This window comes from Astyanax mexicanus, chromosome 17, assembly GCF_023375975.1.
Source record: "Astyanax mexicanus isolate ESR-SI-001 chromosome 17, AstMex3_surface, whole genome shotgun sequence".
Taxonomy (NCBI): Eukaryota; Metazoa; Chordata; class Actinopteri; order Characiformes; family Acestrorhamphidae; genus Astyanax; species Astyanax mexicanus.
Window position 1 is genome coordinate 17,547,441 of NC_064424.1, and position 20,923 is coordinate 17,568,363.

The 20,923-nt window shown below is 38.2% G+C and overlaps 1 protein-coding gene across 5 annotated transcripts in view; it reads left to right on the forward strand.

The window, feature by feature from the left end:
- The window catches only part of dbn1 (drebrin 1), a 102,933-nt gene that overhangs the window by 77,520 nt on the left and 4,490 nt on the right, over positions 1-20,923 (forward strand). For 2 of the 5 annotated variants that reach the window (XM_007244429.4, XM_007244431.4), the window contains exons 5-13: positions 3,199-3,345; positions 5,400-5,477; positions 7,863-8,014; positions 8,104-8,161; positions 8,426-8,479; positions 9,204-9,318; positions 12,008-12,115; positions 17,110-17,220; positions 20,242-20,684. In XM_007244429.4, the coding sequence (XP_007244491.3) occupies positions 3,199-3,345; positions 5,400-5,477; positions 7,863-8,014; positions 8,104-8,161; positions 8,426-8,479; positions 9,204-9,318; positions 12,008-12,115; positions 17,110-17,220; positions 20,242-20,684 (1,266 nt within the window). The remainder of the gene's footprint in view (positions 1-3,198; positions 3,346-5,399; positions 5,478-7,862; positions 8,015-8,103; positions 8,162-8,425; positions 8,480-9,203; positions 9,319-12,007; positions 12,116-17,109; positions 17,221-20,241; positions 20,685-20,923) is intronic. The other 3 variants (XM_049466191.1, XM_049466193.1, XM_049466192.1) reach the window with 3 other exon arrangements.

The window sequence follows — 20,923 nt, forward strand, 5'->3', positions numbered from 1 at the left end:
CAGGTCAGGTCGAGTCAGGTTTGGGCAGAGAATCTAAGCTCTAGTCTAATACACAGCCTCCACCAAGTGTGGTTAGTTTTAACACTGAGGCTTCCAAAAGAAACAAAAGCAGAAATGTATATCTTTATTTGAATAAAGGAATGTTATAGGTTATGAAGTTGTTGTAGCTTCTCTGTCTTTTGATTAAATGTTAAGTTAAATATTTGGGACAATACACTTACATGCCAAAATTCATGGGACAGGAATTAGTATCGACTCTGAAAAGTAATGCCTTCTAGGATGTATCCCATGGTACACACTGTAATTTACACTGTGGATCAAGGAGTGTTAAATAGCAGCACAAGTTTGGAAAATCCACTATTAGAAAATTCACATTACCTTGCCATGAGCATGCAGGCCAGGGGTCAACCTCACTCACAAGAAAACACCTCACAACTTGTGTTTGTGCAATAGATAATGGGGTTCCCAAGCCATCCCATATGATATTTACATACTGCTATTTCTTGAATTTGTGCATGTCAGTGTATTGGGTAACATTACTGTCTTTCCCAGCTTGCCATGTCCAGCATACCGCACCATTAAACATCTTCATGCAAGACTTCTAACACCTGCATTCGCCTACCTATGGAATATGATTCAAATATGACTCACTCAGGATAAGAGCATTAGACAACCGGCGTGCATGTAAATGTATATTCCAGTCCACTTTTCAAAGCCTGTTATGTTTTATGTCTTTTGTAGGAGTAGGTTTAGATAATGTGTGCATATTTCCGTTCATTCTTTGAGTCTATTAATATCCACCTTGGTCTCGCCATGTTTTTTGCCGACACATCTCGAAATTGACATAACAGCCACCACTCTTTCAGGTTTTTTTTTTCTGCCACTGTAGCACTTTCAGCTAAGCACAGTTTGCCAGCATGATTCCATTATTACTCAGCCGTCTTTTAAATCTACGAGTTGTGCTTTTGCAGCTGAGTAAATTCCTGGAGTCTGTGGGTGGACCTCAAAGAGTGTTTGTGTATGAGGGGGGAGACCATGGTACCTAACAGCTGTAGTAAGTGGCTGAGAACGCTTGTGGATGACTAACGCGCCTCTCTTCAGGGTGATTGTGGCGGAGGTGTCTGGCGGTCGCAACAAAGCTGAACGGCGGCCTGCTCGGCCTTTTATGTGCTTCATCTCTTCAGCCAGGGGACGTGGGTGGGAGAGGGTAGACGGAGAGAATGGATGAGCAGAGGTAGAGAAATCAGGAGATTAGAGGGAAAGAAGAATGGGCTGTAGAGCTGGAGAGGCAGCAGAGGCTGCAGTTGTGTTAGTTGCGAGTCGGTGTGCAGGACGATGATTGCGGAACCACAGCTGCGTTTTCAGACCCAATTGTTTTAAGGGGTCTGCGTCAGCTTAATCCAATGTTACCTAAATATAACTGTATTAAATTAAATATATAAAAACATTGATGTAACGTTTGAACATTGTGGCAGTGTATAGTACATGTTAAAACAAACACATTCAAAATTTCACTCGATTGAAGGTCCGTAAAGAACAAAAAAGTGATATACAGCTCTGGAAAAAAATAAAAGACCACTTAAAGATGATGAGTTTCTTTGATTTTACCAAATTGAAAACCTCTGCAATATATGCAAGAAGATGATGGATGCTCACAAGCTCATGATCAAACCAAGCTGAACTGCTTGAATTTTTGCACCTGGAGTGGCATACAGTTATCCAAAAGCAGTGTGTAAGACTGGTGGAGGAGAACATGCCAAGATGCATGAAAACTGTGTTTCAAAACCAGGGTTATTCCACCAAATATTGATTTCTGAACTCTTAAAACTTTATGAATATAAACTTGTTTTCTTTGCATAATTTGAGGTCTGAAGGCGCTGCATCTTTTTTTTTTTTTCCAGCCATTTCTCATTTTCTACGAATATATTCTCTAAATGACAATATTTTTATTTGGAATATTTTTGAATTTATTTGGAAGAAATGTTGTCTGTAGGTTAATTTATAGAATAAAACAATGTTCATTTTACTCAAACATATACCTATAAATAGCTAAATCAGAGAAACTATTCAGAAACTGAAGTAAAGTAGTTTTTTTTCAGAGCTGTAAATCCCATGGTCCACAGCTTAATGCTGGATGTGCTTTATTTTTTATACACCTTTGTCAGTGGGACTAAATGAAATACCTGAATAACCCCTTACTAATACTTTGTGAAGGTTCAAACTTCATTTTGTTACTGTTATATCGCTATTACTTCCACAATTCTTGTTTTAATATTTTAGGAAGTGTTTTTGATGCTAACCCTAAAAAATAAATGTATATGAATATAGATATAGTACCAGCCAAAGTTTGGACATACCTTATATTCAATGTTTTCTCTTAATTAATTAATTTAATTAATGTTCTGTAGATTAATATTAAATACATAACACATTTAAGGGACACACATGGAATTATGTAGTAAACAAAAAAAGTGTTTGTCCTCCACAATCCCCTGGTCTAAATAAACTGTAATGGGTGATTTGGGATGAGCTAGAGCTTCACAGTGTGAAGAAAAAGAAGCAAACTATTGTTCAGCACCTCCAGTAACTCCTTCAAGACGCTGAAGCCACTGAAAATACTTAAAATACCAAGACTGTGCAAATCTGTATAAAAGTATAGAAAGTATAAAAAATATTATGGTTTGTTTAACTAATGTGTTTGTGTATAGCTTAATGTCTTCAAAAATACATTTACAATGTAAAAAATCAAAAAGAAAGAAAACTGAAAAGAGGTGTATTATATATTCAGATATGTGACAATTGAGGACCTCATGTATTAATAGTCTCTCAGTGTCTGTAAAAGCATCCATGATCTTATTCTGGGCTGCAGCTTTGCTTAGCTGTAAAATGTGTTGATTGCTTCTCCTTCCAGTAGACTGGACATCCACATTCATGTTTATTCATGAGTGCCAGGGACCCCCAATTCACCTGTTTCTCCTTTAATCCTCTGCCTCACACTTTGAAGTCCTCTGTGAAGTCCGTTGCTTTAGCATTAACATGCTCTTCCCACAATCCCACTGTGGCGTACACACACTTGCAGAGTCCTCCCTATTCACTGGAGGGTTGCCCAGGGTTACATGCTTTGGCAGCACTAACTGTGATGCTCTCTCTCTCTCTCTTTCTCTCTTTTCTCTCTCACTACTCTGTTTTTCTCTCCAGGGGGTTGACGTCATCATCAACGCCAGCAGCATGGACGACATAGACCCCTCAGCCATCGGACAGAGACTGACCAATGGGACGGTCCCGGTGGCCAGCCCGGTCCTGAGCCGCCTGCGAATGAGGGACGAGGAGAACTCAGAGCATGTTGTACGTGACTGGGGAGGGAATTATATGTATACGTGTGTGTTTTTGTATGTGTGTGTGTGTGTGTGTGTGTGTGTGTGTGTGTGTGTGAAAGAAAGAGAGAAAGAGAAAGAAAAAAGAAAAAAAGCTTCATTATTCCATTGTTTAAACCTAGTTAATATTAGCTCATAGCCTCTCAAGCCATTTTTAAAGCTTTAATATCTGTTTTAAAGTATTGTAATGCTTTATATTATTAAAATGGATTGGACTAAGGCGCTGCCACTATGATCAGGAGATCACTGGTTCGAAACCTGGTCATGCAGCTTGCCATCAGCTGCCAGAGCCCTGAGAGAGAACAATTGGGCTTGTTTTTTTTTTGGGTGGGTAGATGGCACTCTCTCCCCACATCACTCCTACGGGTGATGTCGTTCAGCACAAGGTGACTGTGAGCTGATGTACTTGAAGTCCCTTCACTTTCCTCTGACAACGTTGGCTGCTCAGAAGTGCGAATGGAAAAGAGACGGTGCTGACTTGTATCAGAGGAGGCATGTGCTAGTCTTCACCCTCTTGGTGTTGGGGCATTACTAGTGATAGGGGGAGTACAGCTGGGTGGGTGGAATAATCAGCATAGCTAAATTAGGGGGACAACAGGGATAAAAAAAAGTTTTTTTTACTTGTAAAAACACGATCAAGCCTTAAAATAAGGTAAATAAATTGCCTGAGTAAATGGCTTACAACAGTTTGCATAGGTGCCTTGAACCTTTACACAGTACTATATATATGATGCAGTTGCAGCATATTGTTAGATATGGCTGCTTACATAATTACATTTAATATAAGACATATGTATGTCTTAAAACTGTAGAAAATATATTCTGGATAAAACTATTTTGTGTGTGTGTGTGTGTGTGTGTGTGTGTGTGTGTTTGTTTGTGCGTGCACGTGTGCTTCCATTGCTGGACAGAGGTCAAACCTAGTTGTTGGTAAAAGGATCTCAATGAGTGTGAAGTGTGACAGAAGGGCTCAGGCTTGTTGCTGATTTTAAGCAGCTCAAGCTGGCCCCCCGCTCTGAGCCATATTGTTAGAGCAGGAGGAACTGAAACAATGCTCCTTTATGTGGTCGACCAAAACAGGAGTGACTCATTCAGGTCTAAAGAAGTCCAACTTCTTCCGCCTGTTTGTCTGACATGTCAGTGTGGCTTCCGTCCATGGGACAGTCCTTTAGTTAATAAATACAGACCTCCGTTCAGAATGAACTAAGATAAAGCCTGACTTAAACAGTGGTGCACTTAATTTCCTTGTTTTTTTATGTTCTGGTCACTTTCAAAATAGTTGTGTATTTCACAAGTTATGTGACTTTGGTTGGAGAGAGAAATGCCCAGATGTGGTTTTACAAGCCTATTTACAACCCTGATTTTTTTTTTTTTTTGCCTTTTAATAAAACTAATCATAATACAAAATGTCCTGTGATGGCGAGCTTGTGAACAATTTAATGAGTTCTTCTCTAATTTACTGGTTTAAATAGAGCTTGAAACAAGGCTCAAACTAAAGCCACATAGCACATCTAGTCAGTTATAAAACTGTTATTTTTTTATTCTAGCCCTGATTTTAGCCCTGATTTTATGTTTGCTTTTTAGTGACGGGGTTGATAAGGATGTTTGATGTTCATAGTATGCCTAACTGACGAAATTCTGATTGTTTATATATTCATATAGAAATGATGCACAAATCTATCATCAAGCAGAAAACTGCACCACTCATTTCAGTGCACCTCAGCTTCAGCAGTCCATAGAAAGTAAAATTTATTCAGTGTGTTGTTTTGCTCAAACAATAGTGTTGCGTAACTCAGTATTTGACTCAGAAGTACGCAACCCAAGAATGTATTCTGGTGTAAGCCTATCATGTAATTACTGGACAGCTGTTTACTTCATTGCTTGATGTGTGTTCTCTTGCAATTTTCACATTAGACAGAACAAACAAACTGTCCCCGCAACGCCTGACATGGAGTAACACAGCCTTCCTTTGGCGCTGTGATTCCAATTAGCTGTTGCTCACACTTTTCCCCTCTCTCCCCTCAGGGCACCACCTACCAGAAGACGAACGCAGAGTTCGAGATGAAGAAGATCAATCGTGAAGAGTTCTGGGAACAGGCCAAGGTAGAGATGTGATTCTGCCACAGCTGCTGACGCAAGCAAGCTTGACCTGAGGAGGGACTCTAAATAAACTGGAACTGTGATTCACACCGTGGCCCATGCCAGCCCACTTCACCCGACCTGCTCATTGATCTCTTTGTTCTGGCTTTAGTGCTAATAAGGAAGTTCATTTTTCAGAAAGGGGGGAATTCATCAGGTTTCAAAGTGTGTCTGCAGTAGATTTTTAGCGCCCAAATTTGGCCTCATAAGATAATTACCAATAATAGTGTCAGTAGATGTGGCTTAGCCCTCAAACGCAGCTAGGAGAAGACTCCCATGCTGCTGGCCTATATTAGTGATTTGCACTGATTATAAGATATTTAAGGAAGAGAGTACAGTTCTCCCCCCGAGGTAAAAGACAAGTCTGTAAGACTTTTTTTAAAGTATATAAAGTATAGACATAGCATTGGTGATACATGGTAAACAAAAAGTATTATTGTTATATAATAAATAAACAGGATTCTAGCTTCATATTATGGTTTATTAAGTTTACTAGGTGACTACATTTTATCTAAATAATACAGCTTTAAATAAAACATTAGTATTTTATCACTGCATTGTGTCTACAGGGTTGCTAAATGTTATCTGCTAGCTACATAGCATTGTGGTGGTATTGAATCGTAGTAGTACAGAGAGAGGTGCAGCAATGTGGGTATATGGTAGCTAGATAGTGTAACCGAGCTTATCAGGGTTCACCTATTAACTTTTTAATTAATCAAATAAAACGTACAAAGACACAGAGATGAAGAAAAATAGCAGCCACACTTTACTTCACTCTTCTTCTTCTTTCCTTTTTCTACCCTACGGCTACCCCAATGGGACATTCAGTGTGCACACACATTCCATAACTCAATATTCCCTAAAGTCTGTTGCTAGCTAAATAGATACAAAGTACAGATATTACTATAAAATTGCAGATACATGGAACTAGCTAGTGTTTTATTGTAGCATTGTGGCTAAAGTGTAGCTAAACTGTACAGATATAATAGCATTGTGGCAAAAAAGTAGCTAAAGTGCATATTTGTAGGGCAGATATAACTGTTTCACTGTGGATACATAGTAGTTAAGATGTACAGATGTAACTGTAGCATCGTAGCTACATGGTGGATAAACAGTACAGTTATAATGATATATGATATAATTGTGGCTAAACATTAGCTAAACTCCATATTTGTACAGAGAATACAGATATAACTATAGCATTGTGGCTACATAATACATAAACAGTACAACTATAGCGATAGCATTATGGCTACATAGTTGCTACGCATGTTTATATATTTGTACAGATAATTCAGATATTACTGTAGCATTGTAGCTACATGGAAGCTAAACAGTACAGCTAAAATGACAGCATTATGGCTACATAGTAGCTACACTACATATTTGTACAGAGAATACAGATATTAATGTAGCATTGTGGCTGCATGATAGATAAACAGTGCAGATATAACTAGCATTGTGGCTACATAGTAGCTAAACTTCATGTTTCTGATACAGAGGTTTCTGTAGTATTGTGGATATGTGGCAGCTAAATTGAAGGTAAATAGTATATTGCTAGCAAAATAGGTATATATATATAATTATAGCATTAATTATATGTGGCTACATTCTAGCTAAAATATATATTGCTAGCTAAATAGGTAGACAGTACATATATTATTATAGCATTGTGGCTACATGCTAGCTAAACAGTACAGATAGAACTGTAGCATTGTGTCTACATGGTAGCTAAACAGAACAAATATTACTTTAGCATTGTGGCTAGATGATCTTTAAATAATACAAATATTTATATTACATTGTGGCTACATGATAGATAAACAGTGCAGATATAACGGTAGCATTGTGGCTACATAGTAGCTAAACTACATGTTTGTGATACAGAGGTTTCTGTAGTATTGTGGATGTTTGGCAGCTAAAAAGTACAGCTATTCCTGTAGCTTTGTGGCTAAATTGAAGTCAAATAGTATATTGCTAACAAAATAGGTAGATACAGCTTTATTGCTAGTAAATAGGTAGTCAGTACATGTATTATTATAGCATTGTGGCTAGCTAAATAGTACAGATATACCTGGAGCATAAGTGGCTATATGGTAGCTAAACAGTATTAGTATTACTTTAGCATTGTGGCTATATGATACTTAAAGAGTACAAATATTTATATTACATTGTGGCTACATGATGGCTAAACAGTACCTTTATTACTTTAGCATTGTGGCTACATTGTAGCTAAATAGTAGATTATCATATTGTGGCTACACTATAATAAATATAGGTTTTTAAATGGCTTGAAAGCTTAAATGTAGGTAGACCTTTGACCAGCATTGTTTTCTACCTTTCTGACAGCGAGAAGAAGAGATAAGAAAGGAGGAAGAAAGAAAAAAGGCAGTGGAGGAGCGACAGCGTTTCGAAGAGGAGCGGATGGAACTGGAGAGGAAGGAGCAGGAGGAAAGAGAGAAGAGATATCGTGAAAGAGAGAGGCAGATTGAGGAACACAGGTAAGAACATAAACTCTCCTTGCAATTTGGTCTAACTTGCTTCATTAACTTTCATTGTAACCGTCTTCTAATATGCTTATACTTCACAGGAAGAAAATGCAGGAGGAAGAGGAGGCCAAAGAGAAGACAAGGAATCAGCCCTTGATTGTAAGAGTGTGTATGCTTTGCATACTAGGTTTGACTTTTTTATATTTTACAATTTTATGGAGAAATATCATTAGAGGTAAATATTTCTAAACATGAAGATGCTTCTCAGAATTAGGTAGAAATGGTTAAATCAGAATCTGCTAAACTGCAGCATATTATACCATATATGGTGGGTGAACAACTCACCACATCACACATATGCCACTCTTTGCTGCCCCCTGCTGGGAATTAACAATATTGTTATTTTTTTTTCTTATCAAACAGACAGAACCCAGCTGTGAGGATCCCTCTCTGGAGAAAAAGGAGACAGAAGTTGAGGTGAGTTGATTTGTGAGTTCTAGATACACTACATGGAAATTTGCACTTTTATTGCTAAGTTCTGGGCAAGCCCCTGTGAATGCAAAAGGTAAGACCTCAGATCTAGCTCAGATGTAGGTCAGAATGGTATTGTGGTGGCAGAAAGTCTTCTGGGCTTTGCATGTGGGTCAGTGGGATTCCTCTTGCTGTTTCTGGAGTATGGTCGTGTGTGAAACTGGCACTCGGTGACTGTAGAAGGTTTGCCTTGTTTTTGCTCTAGTTTTTTAGACAATAACAAAGCTGCTGTGCATGTGGCGTACCATTTATTCTAAAAATCTGCAAAAAAGGCTTAGTGTACAATATGCTTAAAAGAAGAGTATGAGGCCTGTCACAATATTTCACATTTACAGTGGACACTATACACCAAGATGCATTTGGGAAAGAGTGAAGAAGAGTGTGTGGGTACTGGATTGAACAGAAGTGTGTGGGGAATTTTTTAATAATAAATGGTCAGGACAGTGACGATCCTCAACTGTTTTAACATCTAAACATTGTTGCTTGATACCATTGTTTTTGAGATGGAATTTGCATTGTGACCATTGTAGTTGCAATTAAGTTCAGTGGAGATTACATGTTGGTGCACCCTAAAGTGGCTAAACCTGCTAATCAGAAGAGATGTCTATGCAATGTTCTTGACACATTGTGTATGTAGCAGATCTGTTGACAATTTTAAATTTGTTAATAGGAGGCAGCTGCCATCATCGCCCAGCGGACGAGCAACCCGCGGGAGTACTTTAAGCAAAGAGAAAAGGCTGTGGCCACCAGCGTGGACACCTCACCCGTCGCCACTCACAGGACTGGTAAGGCCGCAGGGAGTAAAGGGAAGAGGGTGGGAGGGGAGGAGATGCTAAACTGGTACTTAGAGCCTCTGTTTGTCCTGCCACTTGTCCCAGTCTCAATCTGTCCGTTTATTGTGAATTAAACAACCAGTGGAGAGACCATCTGCCTGTGTGTAGAGGAAATCCTCACTCTGGCTATTCAGAGCAGATTTCACGTACTGGAGGAGCACAAGGAGGAAAATAAAAAGATTAGATTACAGATTACATGTTTTTATGAGGCATCAGAAGTATGACTTAAGTTGTTGTAAATCTCTGGCAAAAAATCTTTTCATTGCTCTTACCCTAGGGGAGGTCCATTAGCCATGATATACATGATTGTTTATTTCTGTAACAAATAACAAGTAACAAATGCCTATAGACAACAATTATCATTGTACTATGTCTATATGTGCATTTATCATCACACAGGTATGTTTAAATTTTCCTAAAATAAGTTTCTAATTTGGTGGGGGTCATCAGTGCTATTCCTGGCCCTTAATTACCAGATTTAATATAGTGGGTTTGTTTGAGCTGGGAAATCAGGTTCACTGTATTTTGAGCTCCCTACAGGTAATTTACAGATGCTCAATTAATTAAAGGGCCCCTAATACTCAGTTATAGGAGCATTGTGTGAGATTTTTTTTCTGTCTCCCTCTACAGTCAGGAAGTAGAATTGCCCCTTTTTTAAGAGGTACAGAATTGGCATTAATTAAAAGTAATACAAGAACAGCATTCAGTTATGAATTTTACAAGCATTTTTCTGACCATAAATTAAAAGTTACAAAGTGTAGTTAGCAGCTAGATTTGCCTAGGACAATTAATCAAATATTTATCAAAATTCAGAACCTCTATCTAACACAATGTTTGTTGTGTACAAACATACCTCTGTCCAGTCTGTGGCATGGAAGCAATGTGGACAACTCAAGCAACTCAAGCTATTGTTTATTGAAATACTTAATTAAAATAATAATTAATTCATTGTTAGCAGTTTAAAATGTTTAGCTATTTGTATTATTATTATTATTATTTGAGGTTATATCACCCAGCACTATGCCGTTTGCCGTATTCCAGGCCAGTGAATGTTTAATTAAAGCTGTGATTTTAAAGGAAAAAATGCTACATAATGTTCGGCTCAGGTTTGTGGTCATATTGAAAAGAAGCTATGATATTTTAAAAGGGAAAAGCTAAAAAAGCTATACAAATATCTACAGAGAGTTTATTACAGTGGCATCAAAAAAAATGTGTTGCTGTAAATTCACCAAACGGTGCTTGACATCAGCTTTCCAGGACCAGAGTCAATCATGAATCATCGGTCATTAGATAACTGATACTGTTTTTAGCCATGTAGATAAAAACAGTATATATAACAGAAAATCCAGAGCTTGCCAACGTTTAGCTCCAGAGATACATGCTTTCTTTTTCTTAAGCCTAGCAACTTCACACATCATAATTAATGTATGTGTTAATACAGGTATTAGCCACCAGAATGTAATACATTTGTCCGTAAAAATTCTATAATTCAACAAAACATTTTTTTCCTTATTTGTGTTACTGATTCGTGAGCAGGACAGTTTGAAAAGACTTAAGAATCCTGTTTGTGACACATATGTGATGATTTATGCCTTTATCAAATGCTAATTGAATAATTGTTATTTTTATATTATTTGTTACATTAGCCTTGTTGCTCCAGTCCAGTCCAGTACAAAAGATTCCAGAATTGGTTGTCTTGTCTTGTTTCAAAATATGTGTATTATACTTTCAGTATAATATAGGGGTGGGTAATATGACAATATTTTCATATCATATTGTAATTAGTCCTGTACTAAGGATGGGCAAAAATTGGATTAGTAGTTTTTGCTGATGCATTTTGTAATACAATATTTGAACATATTGTCCACCCCTACCTTTAGTCAAGCTATACATTACAAGATTCAAGAATCCTAGAACTACACAATCTAAAAAAAGACACTACTATAGGACAACAGTGTCATCCCTCTGTGCAATCTGGAGTAGCAGGATCCTGATATTTTTATTAAACACAGGCATAAATATATTTCTCTCTCTTTTGGGTTAAAGTGGCAATATCTTTCTGAGCTTCTTTGAACTCTCCATCACTTCATAGCTCTGGGGAGAGCTCTCTCTCTCTCAGCAGAAGTGCACACATGACTGTCTGACAGGCCTATTATTTCTGCAGGGTGTGAAGACATCCCGCTAACAGCTTTCTCTCCCTTTCTCTTTTTTTCTCCCTTTCCCCGACATTTCCCTATTTATCCGCTATTCGTCTCACTCCTTTTTGGTTCTGAATCCATTCTTTTGGGTTGTGTCTCTTCTACCACATTCCACATCCTTCTGATGATCCTTCAACGGCCTTCAAAATCTAACCCACTGAAAACTAACCTAAACTGCGCTGTCACTCTACGTCCACCCCCATTAACACTCCTGTCTACTGGTTACCATCCAACAACTCCATCCCTCACTCATTCTAACTCTTTCTCTCTCTCCGCACCACCCTCTCAAACCTATTCCATCAAACCTATTGTCGTTCTCCACGTCTGTCCTTCTGTCTGTCTTTTTCCGGCCCTTCCTTTATGTCCGTCGCTCTGTGTGTGTGTGTGTGTTTGCGTGGCCGTTGGTGTGTCCTGCCCCGGGCGTCCTGTCTTCTGTCTACCAGGCCGTTTGGACAGTCCGTTCTTGAGGCAGCAGCACAGTCCGTGTGAGCCCAGTCCGCCCCCCCCTCGAACCCCGCCCCATGTGCGGCGGCAGCAGCCAGGGCCACCTGGTAGGTACTGGACCTCGTTGAGAGCAGCTTCACCAGCCGCAGGAGCACCGGCATTAGCCAGTTTAGCCTCGGTCTTCACAAAACCCCCTAGGTCCCTTAGAACCCCACCAGCACCACCGCTTCGCTTCCTAAAGCAGTGGTCACCAGCTGTCCTCCTGGATCTACCTCCAGCTTTCAATAGCCTTCAACTCCACTAGCTGTGCTGTGGTGGAAGAGTGCCAGTGTGTGTGCCTATACAGTGTGTGGGGATTTAATATTTATTTGTTATTCATTCAGTTGGTTAATTTCTTTATGATCTTTTTTTAATCAGTATTATCCTATTTAGAAACAGAGACATATTATATATGGCTTAAATATAATACATTTATTATTAATATTAGGTATACATTTTATGTATGATATATTAGTATTTAAATCCTTTGAGAGTATTTATGTCAGTCAGTTCATCATAAAATATATTATTGTATAAAATTATATATTATATATATACTGTAGTGTTGTTTAATACCCAAATATAATAATGGTATTTTTTCAGATGGAACTCTATAGTTACGTGACAAAGTTATGAGAGGTTCTTATATAAGCATTCTTCAGTTTTCATAGTTGCACACAAAATTCACCAAGAGCAAGGAAAGAAAACAGAGATGTTTCATTTCAAATGATACTTCCTATGTAAGTCACCAAATTAAAGAGTATTTTATTTTATTCGGAATAAAACAGCATATACATTTATTCATAGTTGATAAATCTGAAATCTAGTACATGTAGAGTTTTCAATAACATTTTCATGTGGACAGGAGGTCAAAACACAGTCATAAATATCTTTGCAAAATATCAGGATATTTGTGAATGGGGTGTCAGTTGCACTAAATAATATAACAGTAGAACATTAAAAAAATTATATTTGTTTTTTTTTAGTAAGCCATTATGTACACTAAACTTTATCGTATAAAAAAATACATTTTATTACAAAAAATAATTGAATCGAAATGTTATATTTAACAGAATTGTGGTAAGAATGTATTAAATAATCATCTTAATCATCAATTGAGCCTTTCTTTTAAAAACACAAATATTAACCATTTGTTCATTTTGGGAGTAATTGTTTGTTATTATTTAAAAATGTGGATCTTTTTACCTTAAAAAACTAAGATGTGCTTAATTAAAATGTTTATTTCTTTAAAGGTTAAGATGCAAAAAATCAAAATGGGAGAAATGTTTGATATATGGTTATTGATTGGAACTGCTCAGTTAATAAAATTAATTGTAAGGGTGAATAAATTGCAGAAAAGAATATCACTTTAGACCATTAAACAGCTTATTAACAGCTTATATATTAGGCTTTAAAATAAAATGTACATAGCATTATGAAAGTAAATAAGAAGCTCTAAATCCACTAAAGATCTCACTCCTCCAAACCTCACCCAGCTCACTGAGGATGCCGAACGCTATAAGAAGCTGCTGGATATAAATCTCAGAAGTGCAGAGTGGTAGATCTCCAGATGCAGGGCTGGGGACCACTGCTGTAAAGCATTCACTGTAGCTGCAGCACACTGAAGTGGATCTGACAGCTCTTATTTTTAGGATACCTTTTTCCTAGAATAGAACTCTCCACAGATGAGTACTAAACTCGTGAAACCGCTCGGGCAGTCCTAGCAGCTGATTTGAAAAAAAAAAAGCCTAGTCATCTTATTCTTGGAAATTTGGGCTCTCTGTGGCCCTTCTCTTCTTGCTGATGACGGCTCCTGATGAGAAAGCGTTTTTCCTTTTCTCACATCTGAGAACGACAATTTCAAGACAGCTTTTCAAAGGGATCCTGAGTCCGCAGGATTTTATATATTTTATTACAAATCTTCTTCTGCTCTAACTACCCCTAGAAATAGTCTTTTTTAACATCTCGAGCCTTTCATCTCAACACGACAGCTCCATCTGATCCACACTGCCATCTTCACCTGGGTTTCCAGTCAGTATGTGTGTGCTATACTTGTTGTCTTTCGAGCTGTGTACTTTGTGGAGAAGCATTTCTTTTTTTTTTTTACTTTTCTTTTTAGAAGCAGTTATCATGGACTTGTGGTATGTAGTGATTTGTGGTGCTGTAGAGAGAAATTGGGCGACTCTACTGATTTACTTTTTGTTTCAATACATGTGAAGGCTAGGTTTTAAAAAACAGAACTTTAAAAAAATTGACAGACTTCTACAGTTAAAATCCCTGATCAAAATGTCTGTTACTGTGAATAGCTAAGCAAGTAAATGACACCTTATTTCCCTTCTAATGGGGAGGCTGGGGGAAAGCGCCTAAGTAAACAAAACTGTAACTCTTAAAAAATACATTTTGAAAATTTTGAGAAATGTGCTTCCGTTTAAAGTAAGCTTAGATTTCCAATATTTTTAAAGGCAGGGTTAGCAGAAGTGCTAGCCACGGTTAGCAGCAGCGCTAGAACAAGTAATAATATGCCTTTTGGGTGATTTTTGGTACATTTCTACTTACTTGACTATTCACAGTAACTTCTGTAGGGTGAAAGTCTATGTGCCCATACATTTAAAAAGCCCTGAACTATACTATTAAGCCAATAAATATATAAATGGAAAACAAATGTAGCAATCATTTGTACAGATCAGTTCTCCAGATTGTAATCCAGTCACCATGCTTGGATATCAGAAGTTGATTTGGTAGAACAGGGAGGCCAGTTTCCTGTTGAATCTCACAAATGTTTCCCCTGGCTTCCCCTCCTTCTGCCATGCTTCCTGCAACGGATGGCGATGGCCTTTGCCTGCGCTTCCCCTCCGTGTACTCCTGACCCGTGAGTGTGTGTAGCGCGGCTCTGCCTGCGTCTGTGCTCTTTGTGCTCTCTGTGGGCCCTGTGTAACTGTGGACTGTGTCTGTGACCTCTGTGGACTTCACCTGGTGTTGTCCGAGTTCACCAGGAGATGTTGTGTTCTCTGTTACGTAAACTTGTCCCAACACACACAGCAGTAACACACTTTCTGTGTCTTCTCACAACAGATTAATAAGGCTGGCATTCTCTTGCAGGATTTACACTGCTGTTTAAATGTTTGGAATCAGAGATTTAATAATAATTATGATAATCTCTTCTGGATCAGACCTAGCAGTGCTGCTGGAGTTCTTAAACACTGTGTCCACTCGCTGTTCATTCTATTAGACACTCCTGGCTAGCTGCTCCACCTTTTAGATGTAAAAAAAATATTCAGTGATCACAAAACACTGCCCACAGAACGCTGCCATCAAGACACTGTTGGTACTGTACACTCACCAGCCAATTTATTAGGTACACCTGTCCAACTGCTCATTAAGACATAACATGTCAAACCTTAAGGCGGATGGGCTACAGCAGCAGAAGATCACACCGGGTGCCACTCCTGTCAGCTAAAAACAGAAAACTGAGGCTACAATTCACAGAGGCTCACCAAAATTGGACAATAGAAGATTGGAAAAACGTTACCTGGTCTTATGAGTCTCAATTTCTGCTGCGACATTCGGATGGTAGGGTCAGAATTTGGCGTCAACAACATGAAAGCATGGATCAATTCTGCCTTGTATCAACGGTTCAGGCTGGTGGTGGAGGTGCTGAAATGGTGTGGGGGATATATTCCTGGCACATTTTGGGACCATTTAATACCAATTGAACATAGTGTCAATGCCACAGCCAGAGTATTGTTGCTGACCATATCCATCCCTTTATGACCACAGTGTACCATCTTCTGATGCTACTTTCAGCAGGATAATGCTCCATGTCATAAAGCGTGAACTCATCTTAGACTGGTTGGTTTCTTGAACACGACAATGAGTTCACTGTACTGGAATGGCCTCCACAGTCAACAGATCGCAATCCAATAGAGCAGCTTTGGGATGTGGTGGAACAGGAGATTCGCATCATGGATGCGCAGCAACTGTGGGATGCTATCATATGAATATGGACCAGACCCTCTGAGGAATGTTTCCGGTACCTTGTTGAATCTATGCTACAAAGAATTACGGCAGTTCTGAAGGCAAAGGGAGGTCCAACCTGGTACTAGGAAGGTGTACCTAATAAATGTTAATATTTTCAAATCATAGTCGTGTAAGAACTGCAGTCTGTAATTGAGCTCTTCAAAAGAATAAACATGCATCATCAATTTCTCCCTTTTGGAAGAAATGAATCATCATATATTTACTATTGCAAGTTTTTCTAATGTATAAAATAAAATAAAAAAGAACAGTTTTTTTGTTGAAGAGCTCAATTAATATTCTGATTTGACGTATTTGACGTGTGTATGTCAGGTTCTCATATCAATTATTTCTTTAACACCTAAATTCAAAAACATTTGTAAGAACTGGTTTAAGTATAATTCCAGTACTAAGTAATCTATTTTCTTATTATTTGTGGAGTAAACCATACATTTTGTATTGGATGTTGAGAAGATTGACAACAATGATAAGCCTGTTTGCATGACCACTTCAGGAATCGTTGATATCATTATCATTTCATTTTTGAGCCTTTTATTTCTCACTGACTGTTTGTCTTTCGTGTTTTCTTTTAAGCAGACCTATTCAGAAATGAGTCTTTAGGAAATACAAGGCATCAGTACCTCATTTTTCCAAGTTAACACACTGGATGGAAAGTCAATTTCATTGATGTGTATCTCTGTTATTATTAAATCAGCATTTTTTCTCACCTTCTGGCTATTACATCCGCTTCCTGCATGCTTTCAGTCATATTATATATCATTTTAAATCTTTTCTTTCTGGCACGTTTGAATTGTGCTGCGTGAAACACTCGCTGGAGAGGGCCGGAGACACTGTGACAGAGAATACACATGCGTCCTGCTGCTGTTGTGAATAGCTGGTGTGCTGTGCAGACTGTTTGTAATCATCCTCCTCAGTGCTGTGGTAATGTTGTGACTGGTGCGTGTGCACTGGGTGTTTGTGGGTGGGCTGTTGTTGTTGTCGTCTGGTGGCCTCTTACTGAAAGTTCACTCTCCCTCTAATGTCTCAGATGACTTTGATGAAGGCGTTCCAGAGCGCAACATGGCTGCTGTGTCCCCCACGCCTATTCCCAAAATCGCCATTCAGGAAGAAAAAGAGGATAGCAGCTGTAAAGAGTGGGGTAAGGACTTGCACCAGAATTTGCTTTTCAGGAATGCACACAGTGAATGAAAAATTAGTATCTTTGATGATTTTAAGTTTACTGCATAATTCCTCCAAAATTACCTGTAAAAATTATCAGATTTTTTTTTTCCACAGACGTGCTTTGAAAATTAAGAAGGTTTTTATCTTGCTCCTGTCAAGTTGCTGTTTGGAGATTCATGTTTTTAATTTTACAATGTGACGATATTTGATCAAGGTTTTCCTGTGATGCAACAGGATGCAGGAAGTTGTTTTGAGGTGATGGTGCTGAAATGTTCACTCATATGATGTTCACACTGACAAACATGCAAAATAATGTATTTTTTTTCTCATTACATTTTTGCATCAATGTACATCCAGTAAAATTTAGATATAGTGTATAAAAGAAGAGTACATACATTTACAGCTCTGGAAAATAATTAAGAGACCACTTCAGTTTCTGAATCATTTTTTTCTGATTTTGCTATTTATATGTTTATTTATTTATATTTATTTATATGTTTAAGTAAAATGAACATTGTTGTTTTTTCTATAAACTACAGACAACATTTCTCCCAAATTCTAAATAAAAAATATTGTCATTTAGAGCATTTATTTGCACTAACTTGAAACTAGAAAATGGCTAAAATAACAAAAAAAGATGCAGAAACTAGAAAATGGCTAAAATATCAAAAAAAGATTTCAGACCTTAAATAATGCAAAGAAATCAAGTACATATTTATAATGTTTTAAGAGTTCAGAAATCAATATTTGGTGGAATAACCCTGTTTTTTAATCACAGTTTTCATGCATCTTGGCATGTTCTCCTCCACCAGTCTTACACACTGCTTTTGGATAACTTTATACCACTCCTGGTGCAAAAATTCAAGCAGTTCAGCTTGGTTTGATGGTTTCTGATCATCCATCTTCCTCTTGATTATATTCCAGAGGTTTTCAATGTGGTAAAATCAAAGAAACCCATCATTTTTAAGTGGTCTCTTATTTTTTCCAGAGCTGTTTACGTAAAAGGCCAATTCACATAAACAACACCAAAGATACATTCAAAACAAGAAATGACATGTTATTGCAGAGTAAATGTAGCCGTCTCCCCAAGATGCATTTATCAACGGAAACTCCTCCCAAATACTGAATTATATGAATTGGCCTGGTGTAAACAGGTCAGTATATTTTTGCTTTTTCTTGCAAAAGATTGCAGCAGTAACACAGAACATACTGGTCAGATATTAATGTGAGAAAACCTTTTCACATGAAACCCCTCACTGTCCCTTAGTACTGCTGAAACTTAACCTTTTGTGTTGTATTACTCTTTTTTTGACCTGGTCCAACTGTGGCAAAACAGCTGTATCAACAAAATGCTATATTAAATTCTCAGCATCATCATTTTTGGCATGTCCCCTGCTTGTAGAGGTTGGATATTGTTTGCTTTTCAATAAAAAGGCAATAACACAGAATCTGATCAATCTGAAGCCTACAGTGAGGTGGAGCAGTGATCCAAGGCCTAGAACATCATCTTTCCTTACAGTTTTAAAGGAAACGAAAATCTCCAGAAACAGACATTCATATCTGGAATACCAGATACATCTGCTTCTTGTGATAAAGACGTCGTAAGCACTTTACATGTTAAGTACTTAAGCAGTTTATGTGAAAATCTCACGGAGGCCTCCTGGGGTGGGGTTGATTAGTTAGTGGAGACTCTCCAGGACATATGAATCTTCCTCCAGTCTACTTAATAAGCTCCACAGCTGGGAGGATGTTATTGCTCCCCTTCTCCATGATCATCTCTCTCCAGCAAACAGGCCTAAATGACATGGCCTGGGACTCATTTGTTTGCAGAGGCTTCATTTGCTTTCACAGTTCACTGGCTTTCTCAGCACTTGTTTGCGTGCCCCGGCTGCACAGTTTGGTGTCCTGTGGTAAAGTGCTCTGCTGGGACTTAAATTACTGTTCATTATCAGAACAGGAAGGACACACGCCGGTAAATATCTTTTATAACGCCATCAGCGCTGCCTCAAGATGAAGGAAAATAAACTGAATACTACAGAGTGACAATTGTTTCATTCAGTATCCTAGAAATGTTCGAGATTCATAATACTGTAGACTGTTGGGCACCAAAATGTCAGCTAGCGTTGAAGTCAAGACCTCAAGAGCCATGCTTAGGTCAAGACCAATAAAGGACATATCAAACAGAGCCAAAATCCAAGAGTGTTAGAAGTCGAGTCAGAATAAGACCAACACCTTTAATAGTCTAGTCCAAATCACAAAGATTTTTAGTAATCAATCAACCAATCAAATAAATCGTAGTAATGAAGTCCAAGTCAAAACTGAGAATTTTTTAGTAGTCGAGTCCGATTTAAAACCAAGAATTTTAGTAGTCGAGTCTAAGTCAAAGCCAAGAATTAGTTGTCAAATCCATATCAAATTTGAGACTTTTAATAGTCGAATCAAAACTGAGACTTTTTTTAGGTGTCAAGTCTAAGTCAATACCAGAGTTTTTTTTAGTAGTTAAGTAACTGAAACTTTTAGTAGTCAAGCTCAAGAACTATAGCGGTCGAGTCCAGCTTAAAACAATTTCTATAATGTAAAATTAAAACAAAGAAAATGATTTACAGGTAGTCCATAGTACATTCTATATAAATCATTATACATGATTGAGTTATATTATTAAATAATGTTACATTTCGTATTTTGTAAATAAAATTAACATATATTTTATTATTATCAGTAATATTATATATTATAGTCTTGCCAAAAAGAATAAATTCAATGTGAGAAATTAAGATGGCAACAATGATCAAAAATACTTCAATAATAAATGCAAGAAAAAACTTTTATGATGTTAACTGTACTCCCATAAACAGGACTAAAACTGTATAACTGTATTTACTAAGTTTTTGAAAACACCAGTTGTAAAACATGGCATCTAGATTCTTGTTATGTAGTCTTTAATGCCCCATAGTCTAATGTATAAGCAATTCATAAACTGTCCTATGCTTTCCTGCAGCCCCGGAATCCCCCCAGCGTTCCCCAGTGCAGGAGTCTGGCCCCACCAAACCGGTTCAGAGTGTGGCCCCTCAGACCCGCTCCACAGACCCCTCAGAGGACAGTCTGCTGGACCTGTGGGAGAGCAGCCCGGCGCCTGCTGTCGCCCCGTCCCAGGCCACTCACATCATGGACCTGATGGGTGACGTCCCGGAGCCTGCGGAAGCCGCCTCCTCCCCCAATCTGCCCCAGCCTCTGCTCAGCTTCGACGAGACGCCAGACACCACCTTCTGCCCCGGGCCTGAGGATGACCCCTCCAGCCTGGTGGACGTGGCCGGACCCCACCAGATGACCCTAAGCTACCAGCAGGCCCTGCAGCATGCCTCAGGCACTGACAGCCAGGAGCTGGATGATAGCCAACTTCTGATGACTAACGGAGACACGCTGCTCAAAGAAGGGACTCAGGTCAGCGCAGACCAAAACAATAACATATTTAAAGCTGGAAAGAAATATATTTTTTAAAGGAATCATTTTAGATATCTTTCTAGCTTTACATTTTCCTATTGTTTGTGGTTTAATATGCAAAGTCATATCTAAATGGTTATACATACATTTTTAAAGTCCATTTTGTCAGCATTTCCTCTGCATAGATTATTATCTACAATTCAGCCTGTACTACAATGATAAGGACTCCAAAAGACCTC